This window comes from Rhynchophorus ferrugineus, unplaced genomic scaffold (genome assembly GCF_030347505.1).
Source record: "Rhynchophorus ferrugineus isolate W39M unplaced genomic scaffold, kcgeb_rfMv2 rfM11, whole genome shotgun sequence".
Classification (NCBI taxonomy): Eukaryota; Metazoa; Arthropoda; class Insecta; order Coleoptera; family Curculionidae; genus Rhynchophorus; species Rhynchophorus ferrugineus.
In genome coordinates, this window is record NW_027472590.1 from 24,039,879 (window position 1) to 24,054,149 (window position 14,271).

The 14,271-nt window shown below is 31.8% G+C and overlaps 1 protein-coding gene across 1 annotated transcript in view; it reads right to left on the reverse strand.

Moving 5' to 3' along the window:
* Positions 1–14,271, reverse strand: part of Dop2R (dopamine D2-like receptor) — a 116,733-nt gene that overhangs the window by 63,685 nt on the left and 38,777 nt on the right. The window contains exon 4 of the mRNA XM_076417036.1: positions 4,274–4,526. Within this exon, the coding sequence (XP_076273151.1) occupies positions 4,274–4,526 (253 nt within the window). The remainder of the gene's footprint in view (positions 1–4,273; positions 4,527–14,271) is intronic.

Genomic DNA, 14,271 nt, shown 5'->3' on the forward strand with positions numbered 1-14,271 from the left:
CAAAGATATGTACCATTCAAGTAGACCATAAATCTACGCCTTGGATATTTTTAATTGACTTCAAAAAGGAGGAGGTTCTATGTTCGACTATATATGTTTTTGCATGTGTTAGAATTTCTCCGTCAATTGTGGACCGACTGTCACAATTATTTTTTTATTCGAAAGACTTCCGAGGTAGTCCCATCGGAACCAAAGCAGGATCTGATCCAGAGAAATCGATGGAAATTCTCAAATTTTAAAGGCACGTACAATATTTTTACATAGTTTTTTTAATCTGAAATAATGATAAATTTGTGCATAATGTTTTTTCTGAGCTGACGGAACATGCAACTACTCAATGGTTAGGAGTTAGAGAATATTTTTTTAAATATTATGGAGTTGTACAGACAACTAATAGTATACTTTGAAGTTATTTAGGAAAGTGATACACCCTTCAGAGTATTTGAAGAGTATTCAGTAAGGGTTTGCTTACCAAAGGCGTTCAGTGCAAAAGCCGTTCAGTTTTCTTTTAACGAACAATGTATCATATGAAATGCGGTAGAAATATTACAGGTAACCTAATTGTGTAGTGGTTAGAGGGTTCAGGTTAAATACAGAGGTCGCGGGTTCGATTCCCAGCGAGGGCAACGACTTTTTGTCGTTGTTCTAGTTTAGGTAGAATATTTGTCAAATCACCTAGGCAATCACTGTTACTTTATTTCTATTTTTCCTCATATGGGCTGCAACTTTATGGCCTACCCATTGAAATACTTAATAAAATAACTGCTTAATTTATTGAGTAAATATCTTACGCTGAAAAGGAAAAAATTAAATATTTTAAAAAATTGAACAGACTTTAAACAAAAATAGTGAACTTACTAAAAATTATACAATAATCAAACCTAGATTTATAACAAAAAAACGATTTAAAATAAAATATGTACATAATAATTGTAATAATTAGATAACAATTAACAAAAACCTTATTTAACCTATTATATATATATACAATATTATTTTAACTACTACTACTACTAACTTGAAGTCGGTGCCGAGCTCAAACAATACACAATACATAAAATGCATACGTGTCATATATACAAAATTAAATTAGGAACAAGGCAAATCTAATTCGTTGCTCGTACCGACTTCAAACTAATCAGTTGGTAGTAATTAAAATAATATTGTAAATAGATAAACGGTTTAGGTAGGTATTAAGCTAAATTGTGTTTATATAGTAGAATATAAACTACGTGTGGAAAATAAATATTTAAGGATTTTGCTTATTGTTATTTAATTATTATAACGATTATTATGTACATATGTTATTTTAAATCATATTTGTTGTGTTAAAAATCTAAATTTAATTATTTTTTACTTTTGGCTTTTGTGGATAACTAGCAACACACATAATTATCATAAATGGCAACAGTGGTTTTTGGCAACGATGTTTATTCGTGAGCTTCATTTGCTATATGTAATATCTTAATATGTACAACCGATAGTAGATCTTCATAAGAGCTCATTTGCAAACACACTACGCTCAGCACCTTATGGTTGCAACTATAAAGTATAAATGGCAACTATTTTATAACCCAGAAACTGATGCCTAAGTGTCCAAAATTAGTGATCTGTAGTTATGTTTTATCGCCAATTGCAAGTTTATTTAAACGTCACAGAAAGTGGTTCCTGATTGCTCATGGTGGCAGCATATCTTCAGAGTTTGCCCATAGATTATTCCTTTGTTCCCATTGCACATTCATACTGGTAGAATTAGGAGAAGTGAGTGCGAGGTCTGACGTGCCTCCTTTCCTTGATATCATTACATATGTATTATTGTTAGTGTTAGTACTGTATTGTGTGCACATGTCATACTTCATCATAATTTTATTTTGTCATTGCTATCAATTAGTGCTATTGTCCGTTTTCTCGCATTCTTGTCTGTTACGATTATCTAACATTTTTATTGACTACTGTTGTCTACAAATGTTATTAATCATTATGGTTACTCTGCTCATTATTCATATTGCAATTCTAATAATGATAAGTACTATTAACCGCCAGTAATATTAATTGTTAGTTCCATTAAATATCATTATTACCTAGATATTAGAAGTATCTGTCGTGATGATTATTATTTCCTGTTACATTTCATATCTTTTTCATTTAGTTCTTAAAAAATGGTTGAACTATTAGGTTTTCATTTCGTTTAAAGAATTGTTACCCGACAACGCACGTTAGAATAAACTAGAAAGAGTTAGAAATAACTTTACTTATTTGTTGGTCAAATGTTGGGTAACTAAGTAGCGCTTGTATCATTTCTTTTGATCTCCGTTTTTAATTTTTAATATGCGAAATTATTTCATATCGTTTTATTCAAATATAATTTTTATGTTATACATGGGTTTAAAATGTATCCCATATATACACATTCTGAAAATATTATTGTATTATTTATATGATAATATACTGAAAAATATTTAAAAATTAAATTGAGTTGCTTTATAGCACGTGGGAATTTCTCACATTCAAAAGTTTTTTTTTTAAATTGGTGCAATATATATCATCATTTTTTACAATATTTTTCTATCCCTCTAGAAACTGTTGAAAGAATTATATTGGTTCTATCAAATATCCAATTACTGACATATTTTCACACTTTCCGTTTCATTTCAGAATTTCGAAACAGTGTACCAGTCAAACCATGCTGCATGGATCTGAACAAGAAGTGATCAAAAGGTATATGTTACACGTTATTACTTTTTTTACAGCAAAATATCGCTAATCTGCAATGCCAGTCAAATTACATTACAGAAAGTTTACCTTTTTTTGTCTGGAAAGCAACGAAAGTGCGATATTAAGATGTATTTCATGTTTTTGGATTTTAAGAATTGTAAGCTTATATAAGAATTGTGTATGTTTGTTTTTTGAATGGGATTGATATGAAGTAGTAAAAGAATAAATTTTCAAAAGTATTTGATGGGCTTCGGCAGCAGACTTCTTCATGTTAAGCAAATAAAAATTGTCTACATAGTTCTGTCGTTAATATTAGTATTATACTGCAATAATAGTAAATGTTATAGAGAAAGAAATGCTACACACCAGTTTGGAATTATAAATAATCGTTTAACAATGGACCAGGTACATAGAATAACAGATGTAATAGAAAAAGCCTATGATGGTCAAAATGTATATTCATATACATTAAATTATTAGATGAGGTTTGACATGACTGCCTAGTTCATAAGCTACAGAAACTGTTACCAAAACAAGAGATTGAACTACCAAATTGTTAAAGCCAGAATGTGTAAAGTCAAACAATACGAAGTCTACTGTATAATAAAGAAGCTAAAGCAAGTGAACCATAAGGAAATGTACTGGGTATAGACATATCGTGGAAATATCACGAATGGAAAATATTACGATGACTGCATTTGCTGATGATTCTGTGTTTTTTTCTGTCGGCAATAATAGCGAAGAAGCCACGCGAAAATTGCAAGCAACTAACCGTACATAAAACCATGTTCTCAAGACAAAGAACTATGTCAACACCATCAATCTCTTCAGAAATGCCTATCATCAGTGAGATAATTAAATGAGATAAACCATCTGTAAAATATAAAACGATGCATATAACTAAGAACAATAACAAAGAGAAAGAGAACTAAGGCAATAAGAAAAAACTTGTGTTAAGAGAATCGAAAAGAAAGAAACAAGTCAAATAAAAATTAATACCTATAAGGAGAAGAGCCGTACAAAAGATTTGTAATACCAGAAGATGAACAACTGCAAATTGTAAATAAAACTTTAAAAATAATATATTCCTGAGCTAGAACTCTCGTATCAGGTTATGCAATTAAAATATTGCCCAAGAACGTACCTACTAATGCATCAGATAAAACTATATCTCCAGTAATAGATTACACTTATCATGCCAGATAAAACGTAAAAGAACCTAGAATCATACTACATGGTCTCCACAGCTCAGCAGATGCTAAATTAATTGTAAAAGAGCTTACTCAATGTTTTATGTAGATGTAGAGCGAATGCATCATAACCCGGTCACAAATGAATCTTCATATAAAAAAACAAGGAAATTATGCGATGTCAAAGGTGCCATATGTTTGGCGACACTAAAAACCAGTGTTCTGTATACTTTAGTTGTTTCTGTTACTCACTGTAGCCCGCATAGGTGGAAATTCAAAAGCTCCCTGGTTTATCAAAGTGCCCGCGTATGTGGCAAGTTTATTAGATTAATATATTTGATGAATTATTTAAAAAAACAAGTACTTACCCTAAATATATTATAATAGAGAAAGACCATTATAATACAGGGGATGTAAAACGACGAAAGACTTGAAAATATAATAAAGTCACTGTTAAAAAAGAGACAGGCATCGGGTATCCTGTCTGGAGTGTTGTTCAGGCCTAGGACGATCGGTGATCCTATCGCCGCCGATATCACCCACACCAGCGCTATTGTCAGCCAAATTCTTCTATTGTTCTTATGCTTTGCATATTTGATTGGTTGCGTTACGGCGATATATCTGAAACAATGGGAGATATAGGTTAAAATCAGATAATATAATATATAATCGTATTAAAGATAAACTGTGATCGCCCTATGGTTGAACATCTACCATTATGCGTTCAGATTAATTAGGCTTTCTTTATAAAATTTTTATATTAATTTTTAATCAAAATAAGCTTAAACAGTTAGTATAGTAGAGTAAAACTTGTCTCTATCTTAAAGTGACAGTATTTTTCAAATTGTTCTTTTTAACAAATTATAATATTTTTTATACCATAAACAAATTTGTCTTAAAATTAATTTTAAAAGATTTACAACAGATGGCCTTAACTAATTTGGAACCGACTTAATGTTGAAGCCTCACTGAGAGGCTTCACTTGTTATTCATGCCATTTCCTCGAAGTATGAACCGCAAAACATAGAAGTATAAAATGGGAACTTAAATGGGCACACCCGATCTTTAGCACGTCTGAATCACTGGACAGCCAGAGGTAAAAAGATCTCAGATTTCTTTTTCTTGTCTTCATCTTTGTAACAGGTTATGCTTTTTATTCTTTAATTTTTGTATATAATTGTAATTAAATTTGTTGTCATGAATTTAGTTTTGTAGCATACAATGTAAATATTAACAAGTCTATTGAAAAGTCCCCGGCCTGACAATAAATGGTGCTACTTGAATTATATCCATATGTTTTTTAGTTAGCCATAATCATCAAAAGATGCATGTATAAACTTGACAGCTGTCGGATCATTAGTTGGTGAATTATAGTATTGAGTGAAGCAACTTTTGTTATTGTAAAAAAAATTTATAAAAAGGAATTTCGCGTGTTGATAAAATATTGATTTTTGAACGGAAAAATACAGTTGAAGCAAAAATTTAGCTTGATGGCGACTTTCCGGGCACTGTTCCAGGATTGGTGTGCTAAGTTTAGACGTGGTGAAATGAGCACCGAAGACGATGAACTGATTGGACGCCCAAAAGATGCTTTTACCGACGAAAACATGAAAAAAATCCACAAAATGATTTTGAATAACCGTAAATTGAAATTGAATGAAATAGCAGACACTCTAATAATATCAACTGAACATTTAGGTATGAACTTTTGACCAAAAACAACGACGAGTTGATGGTTCGGAGCAGTGTTTGAAGATGATCAAGAGTAACAAACCAGAGTTTTGCGTCGATATGTGAAAATGGATGAATCATAGCTCCATCATTGCACTCCGAAGTCCAATCGGCAGTCATCCGACACACAATGAATCCGCTCCAAAGCGTGGGGAAACGCAACAATCGAGGAATAAATGTCAGGCATGGCAAGGTTATGGCGTCTGTATTTTGGGATAAGCATGAAATAATTTTTATTGACTAAATTGAAAAAGTAGGGACTATCAACAGCGACCATTATATAGCCTTTTTGGGCCGTTTCAAGGACGAAATCGCCGAAAAACGGCCGCATTTGAAGAATAAGAAAGTGCTGCTTCACCAAGACAATGCACCGTGTCACAAGTCAGTGAAAACGATGGCAAAAATCCATGAGTTAGGCTTCGAATTGCTTCCTCATCTACCCTGTTCTCCAGATCTGGCCCCCAGCGACTATTTCCTGTTCTCAGATCTCAAAAGAATGCTTGCTGGGAAGAAATGTCATCGAATGAAGAGATGATCGCCGAAACTGAGGCTTATTTTGAAGCAAAGGACAAATCGTACTACAAAAATGGTATCGAAAAGTTGGAGGGTCGCTATAATCGATGTATCACCCTTGAAGCGAATTTTGTTGAATAAAAAAAACTCATTTTGGCAAAAAATATGTTTTACTATGGTAGGCCGGGGACTTTTCAATTTAACTGTTGTTTACTTAAATGCAAATAATTAATCATCATATGTCTGTTATTTTTCGGGATATGAATGTTCAAATATCAATTATTCTTCCAATGATACTGTAGCGTAGAAACTGGTTTTAAAAGTAAATATTAATAAACTTCAGGAAACCTCTTTGCTTTTCAGACTTTTGAGACGTGTTCCTAATTAAAATTTTAAGATAATTGATAATTGTATGAAATACATAATATATGTGCATTCATAGATAATTTCACTTAACCTGTCGGAAAGTTATCAAGTTAAAAATTCGAATCAGCAGATGTTCAGCACACATTAGAACCTCCAAAATTAAATATTATGTTATTAAATGCAAAAGAATGTACATAACAACAAACGACGATCTTTTTTTTAAGTGGTTGATTGTGCGCTACATCAAAAAATTTATTCTTTGATCAAAGAAAATGTAATAAGAAAAATAATAATTAGGTGTTACTTGCTCTGGAGAATGAAAAAAATAAATACGATTTTAAAGGGCAAGAATAGAAAATTTGCATGGCTAGTTATATGGTCATTTATGTCCACCCAAACAACTTACTAACCTTTAGACTTAAGAATAGCTAACACAGCATAATTTTACTATAAATGTAAAGGCAGAATGCCTAGATTTCAGTCTCGCCTATCCGTTTGTACTGTACGTGTTTAAGCATAATAAGTCTCGCTTATTGTAATCTTAATCAGTGTATTGTATTGTAACAATTGTTGTAAACCTCTTCATTATTATTTTTGAAATAAAGTTTGTTTTTTTTAAAGACATTCTGAGTTTCAAACTTAATTGGCGCAGTCGGTAGGATACTTCCGGAATATCATATAGTTCGCTGTGAATTGTGATCACCGTTTGTATCTACAATTAAGAAGAAAGAACCACCACTCAACGTTGTTACTTCAATTGGAAGGCGGACTCCTGCTTTGGAACTGGACAAAGAATCCCAACCATTAGCAGTTAGCATAAGGAACCAGGACAACTTGGCGTAGCTAGTGTCCAAGGCGTATAGCAGACCAGTCGAGAAGTGAATTCTCCTCGCAGACGGCTTCTACTATTACGACATCAGGAGCAATCCAGAGACGAATACATTACTGTAAGTCACTTATTGGTATAATCCTGATTAATTAAGAAACAAGAAGAATAATAATTATTGAATTGAAAATCTTGATATTTATATAACAATTATTATAAAAAAGGAAATCCAAGGACAACTTATTCATTAAAAGTTGTATCCCATTGGTGCATTCCATATAATTTCATTGATATTTATATACGATTTATATAACAATTATTGTAAAAAAGGAAATCCAAGGACAACTTATTCAATAAAAGTTGTATCCCATTGGTGCATTCCATATAATTTCATTGATATTTATATACTATTTTTATATAACAAATATTGTAAAAGGAAATCCAAGGATAACTTATTAAGCTAAGTCATATCCTATTGGTATATTCCATATATGTATATTGTAATTTCATTATTTTTATAAACTAGTTGTATGAAAAGATTTACGAAAAAATTAGAGGGAATAACATACCCAACTATTAGAAACAGAAACAGAGAAAGCTCCGACGAAAGTTTAGAAAATATTTATTCACACCTAATTAACTTTTTTGATACTGATATGGCAGAATCATTAAGATCAACTGTTCAGTTATTGAAAACATTCGACGGAACTTCATCTAAATTAGATAGCTTTATTAACCAAATAGACACATTTTATGCTCGATATTATACGAATGATCAATCCCAACAAGAATATGTGCTGTTAGCAATCAAATCAAAAATAATTGGTGAAGCTGAAGATTTCATACTTACACGTCCCGATCTAATTTCTTGGGATCAAATTAAAATAGCTCTTCAACAAAAATTCAGTGACCCAATCACTAGATGTAATTTACAACAACAGCTCATCTTCTTGGTGAGAAACAAAAACGAACCATGCTTAGATTATATTCAAAGATTGAAATCCATTAATACCCAAATTAATACTAAGATTTGTACAGAAGTACAAAACTTAGAAGCACGAAACATCTTAATCAAACAAAACGAATTAACAGCTACACAAAATTTACTCGCTAATATATCGAACGAGTTAAGAACTTTATTGATCGTACAAAATCCGCAAAATTTAGATTCCGCGATTGATATTATTACTAATTACGAAATATTGTCAAGTCAAGACAGATTTAAGAATAATTTTACACAGAATTTTGAGTCAAAAAGTCAAAACATTAATTTAAAACGTAACTTGTTCCTTAAACAAAATATGACAACATATCCAAAAAATCAATTCCCTAGTCAACCAATACCCATTAGACCACAACCGGTTAAAACATACTTTCCCCCAGCCTATGCAACATTTGGCAAAAACTTCCAAAAAACTCAAACTCCTCACGTTAAAAGTCAATATCCAAAACCCATGTCAGGCGTTAGTATAACTCCACGACAACCACAACAATCAAACGTTCAACATCAATATCGAAACAAACCACAACATTTCAATACAAATCAAAATCATTTCAAAAATCAATACCCTCCAGGTCAACAAAGATTTAAGATAGAAGAATTAACTCACGTCGAAAGAAACTTACCAGAGTCATCCTCAGAATCAAACGACTCTGAAATGAATGATCCACCTAATGATTATCCTTTCCCTTATGATGACCAAAATCCAGAATTTTTATATCCAAACGAAGAAGAACAAAATTACTACGTAAACTTTCCCCCCGAATTAGAAGATAACGAAAATTTTTGTTCACAAGCTTCGGAAAATCATGTCTCCAATTAAATACTTTTCAAGTCAACCAACTTCCTTATATCTATATCCCAAATTTAGATTTAAAATTATTAATTGATACAGGTTCTCATGCCTCTCTGCTTAGACCTTCTATAGCCGAACATTATTTCCCAGAAACAATCAAACCTCATATAACAACACTCCACACTTGTACAGGCAGTCAAAAAGCATTTTCAAAAGCCAGAATTCCTCTATTTCTTAGTTTAGGAATATCCCAATCAGTAAATTTCGTATTATATTCTTTCCATGATTACTTTGATGGAATATTAGGAATCAAAGACCTCAAAAGATTAAACCTAAATATTAATCTAGAAGAAAACCTATTATATAATGACTATCTCAGAATACCATTCTATTTTCGCGAAGACTTCAGTACATTCATTGTAGAAATTCCTCCCAATACAATAAAAAACACAAGATTGTTCACCAATCTTCCTGAAGAATCTTCTTGGTATATCCATGAATATAAAACCGACCAACTAACAATTCAACCCACTATCGTAACAATTAAAAATAACTCTTTCTGCGTGGATATTAAAAATCCAACTAATAAACATCAATCAATTAGGTACTCGATAACAGAACATCCCCAAATGAGTCCATTTAACGAAAATAACTTTGAAATTTATAACTTTGATATTGGAACTAATAATTATTATTATAAACCAAACGTAATTGGCGACAAATTAAATTTAAAGGAACTAATTAGACATTCTCATTTAAACCACGAAGAACAAAACAGTCTATTCAAATTATTACAAAAGTACCGTCACGTTTTACATAAAACTGGAGATAAACTGACATTCACGAACGAAGTAAAACATAAGATCAAAACCACTGACGAAATTCCAGTGCATGCTAAAACATACAGATATCCCTATGTCCATAAGAATGAAATAGAAAAACAAATCGCAGAAATGCTTGAAAATAAAATTATACAACCATCGAGCTCACCTTGGAGTTCTCCCGTATGGATAGTGCCCAAAAAACTAGACGCATCAGGACAAAGAAAATGGCGCTTGGTAATTGATTATAGAAAACTTAACGAAAAGACCATCGACGATCGATACCCCATCCCGAACATTTCCGACATTCTCGATAAGTTAGGACGAGCACAATATTTTACAACTTTAGATCTTGCTAGCGGTTTTCACCAAATCGAAATGGACCCAGAATCAATTCAAAAAACTGCTTTTAACGTAGAACATGGTCACTACGAATATCTACGAATGCCATTTGGTCTAAAAAACGCACCTGCTACTTTCCAGCGTACAATGGATAACGTATTACGTGGTCTACAAGGAAAAATATGTTTAGTATACATGGACGACATAATTATCTTCTCAACTTCCCTACAAGAACATTTGGAATCTTTAAGAAAAGTCTTCGATCGCTTAACCTCCTATAATCTAAAAATACAGTTAGACAAATCTGAATTTTTAAAGAAATCAGTAGAATTTCTTGGACATGTAATCACTCCTGAAGGAATTAAACCAAATCCTAAAAAGATATCCGCAATAAAAAATTTTGAAATCCCGAAAACTCCTAAAGAAATAAAATCTTTCCTCGGATTAATAGGATACTATCGAAAATTTATTAAGAACTTTGCAAAAATCACAAAACCTCTCACACAATGTTTAAAGAAAAACTCCAAAGTTAATCACGATAGAGCTTTTATAGAAGCATTCGAAACATGTAAAAATATCCTTATGAATGATCCTATTCTTCAACACCCAGATTTTCAAAAACCCTTTATCTTAACAACAGATGCTTCGAACTTTGCTATCGGTGCTGTATTATCTCAAGGCACAATTGGAAACGATTTACCTATTGCATACGCTAGTCGAACCTTAAGCACAACGGAATGCAATTACTCCACTATAGAGAAAGAACTATTAGCCATAGTTTGGGCAACCAAATACTTCCGCCCTTATCTTTTCGGTAGAAAATTCTCAATAGTAACTGATCACAAACCTCTTCAATGGCTATTTTCTATTAAAGAACCTAACTCAAAATTAGTACGATGGAGATTGAAACTCCAAGAATTCGACTTTACCATACATTATAAAAAAGGAAAGCAAAATCTAAACGCTGACGCTCTTTCCCGTCCTCCTCTTAAAAATTCTATTGAAATACATCCCGTAGAAATACCCAAACCTCCTTTAACTCATATCTCAGAAATAAGTAATAGACCAGACGTAAATACTGAAGATCAATACCTATGGCTTGATCGAGTAAAACACTTTTTCGAAACGCAAGAACACATACCAGTCTTTGAGAAACCAAAAAAGATAAACAATAATAATAGTGAATATGAAATTTGGAACAAAAACTGGATGAATATAGAATACTCAGAAAAAATTCGAGAAATTAAAGGAAACCTCTTCGAACAATCAACAGATTACTCATTAGCGCACTGTGTTGCAGCTGACCTTCGAATGAATAAAGGAATAGCGTGCATATTTAAGCACAAATATAAAAATCAGAAGAAACTATTAGAGGAAAAGGCCAAAGAAGGAGAAATACTTATATGGCCAGATCAAAAAGAATCCCGTAACATATATTATCTAATTACAAAACGAAAATCGGAAGACAAACCAACGTACGAACTTCTATGGAAAACATTAGTCCTTATGAGCGAACATATAAAAGAAAATCACATTCGAAAATTAGCCATCCCAAGATTAGGATGTGGCCTTGACCATCTAGATTGGAAAAAAGTAAAATCCATGATAGAATACATATTTAAAAATATAAGCATTGACATACTTGTATGTAATTTGGAAGAACCAATGATATCGATAAAAGATAAGCCTAAGATCAAGATCATTTCAGACATACAAATTAGACCACCCTACAGTAATCCAAATATTCAAGAGAAATCGCAAAACTCCAATGAATCAAATATCCCTGAAAACGCTCAAGATAATATTTCAGAATCCGATACGATACACACCTCTTTGGAAAATCCTATACTTGGTGCTCCGTATGTGAATAAAAGCATCAACACTTTCAAAAATCAAATCATTTTTAAATGGACAAATAAGATTAAACCATACGTGGTAAAACAAAACTTGTTTAACGAAAAGAAAAGAACATTTATATTTGTAAATGAAAATCCCACTACGGAAGAAATTCAAAATTTAATCATCAGTTATCTACCTCCAGATACATATTGTCTACACTTCCCATTTAAAGAATTGGAACCACTCATTCTTCGAGTATTCGCAGAAACTTTTAAAAACAATGCTTACAAATTAACTATATCAAACACTCTATTAGAAGATGTAACCAACCCTGATAAACAGAAGGAAATTATCGAAAAATACCACAAGACAAAGACATCTCACAGAGGTATTACAGAAAATATAAAAAATATAAAGCAAACATATTATTGGCCAAGCTTAGAACGAGATGTAATAGACTATATAAAAACATGTGAAACATGCCAGAAGAGTAAATATGAAAGACATCCGTACAAAGTAATTTACAAACCTACACCTATCGGTTCTAAACCCTTTGAACATATATACATGGATATATATACCATATCATCTCAAAAATTCCTAACGATTATAGATAACTTTTCCAAATTTGCCTCTGCTTTTCCTCTAAACGACAACTCAATAGAGATATGTCAAAATCTAATCAAATTCTTTTCTCAACATGGCACTCCAAATATTATTACCACCGACAATGGCACTTCTTTCAAAAATAACCTCCTACAAGAATTATGTAAACTTTACCAGATAGAACTTCACTTTACTACTCCCTATAATCCGAATTCAAACTTACCAATTGAACGATTTCATTCCACATTAAAAGAAAGCTTAGTTGCATTAAAGGACGAACATCGTTCTAAAACAATCCAAGAACTAGTAGACATTGCCCTCTTAAACTATAACAATAGTATACATTCATCGCATGACTACACACCGTTTCAAATAATTAAAGGAAATTTGAATTACCAATTAAATTTCAATAGAAGTCTAAATCAAATGCAGACAGATTATATATTTGATTTATCTAATATCTTCAAAGAACTGAACGAACATATACACTCTAAATTAAATGCAAGAAAAGCAACCACTTTAGCAAAATTAAATAAAAATCGAGAAAACGACCCCGAAATACCAGAAGGCACAGAACAATTAATTCAAACTCCCCATAGGCTACCCACGAAAAATCTCAATCCAAAATTTATCAAAACTAAGTTTACTAATCAACGACATCCAAAAGACGTTAAAAGAGTTAATTAACCAATCATTTCCAGATAAAATCCCTATAAACAATCCTCTTCTTTATAAGTTACATGTATGAACAATACAACATAGAAACCTAAGACAAATCAAGATAATATACTATGATGGGTAATCTTTCTGTAACGATGTCAATGACAACGCTTACTACACACTTTATCCTAACAATGGACAATATAGAAAGTAATTTGCGTATCATATCAGATTTATGCAACAATATACAAACCGCAATCAACTTTGCTGAGACCGGTACCCTACATCACAGCATAATAAAAATCACAGACCTAAATAAAATTATCTTACAGATAAATCCCAAGGCGCGAATCCCATTCGATAACATAATCAAATATTATGAAACAGCACACGCTGACGTTCTAATAAAAAATAGTTTAATCATATTTCATGTTGCGATCCCGTTAATCTCGGACATACCATATACATTATACCACCTTTTCGCTATACCGATTCAAAATCATATTGTGTCTATTAAAAATCCTTTCCTTTTATTAAATAAGAATGATTATTTCAATACCCGAGAAAATTGCATTAAAATCGAAGAAATAATATTATGCTCAAAATTTAACTTGAATAAAGATGAAAAATGTATAGTCCAAACTATTAATGCTGAATTCGATCATTGTCCCATGATACCCATATTATATAATCAAACTAGCGTAAGACAACTGCAAGATAACTCCATCATAATTATACCAGCACTTGAAGAAAGAATATCATTATTTTGCCCAAAACAAAATTCTATTGAAATAGTCAAAGAACCCTCAATTATTTTCCCAAAAACATGTAAGGTTAATGTTAAAAATGAACATTACGAATCCCAA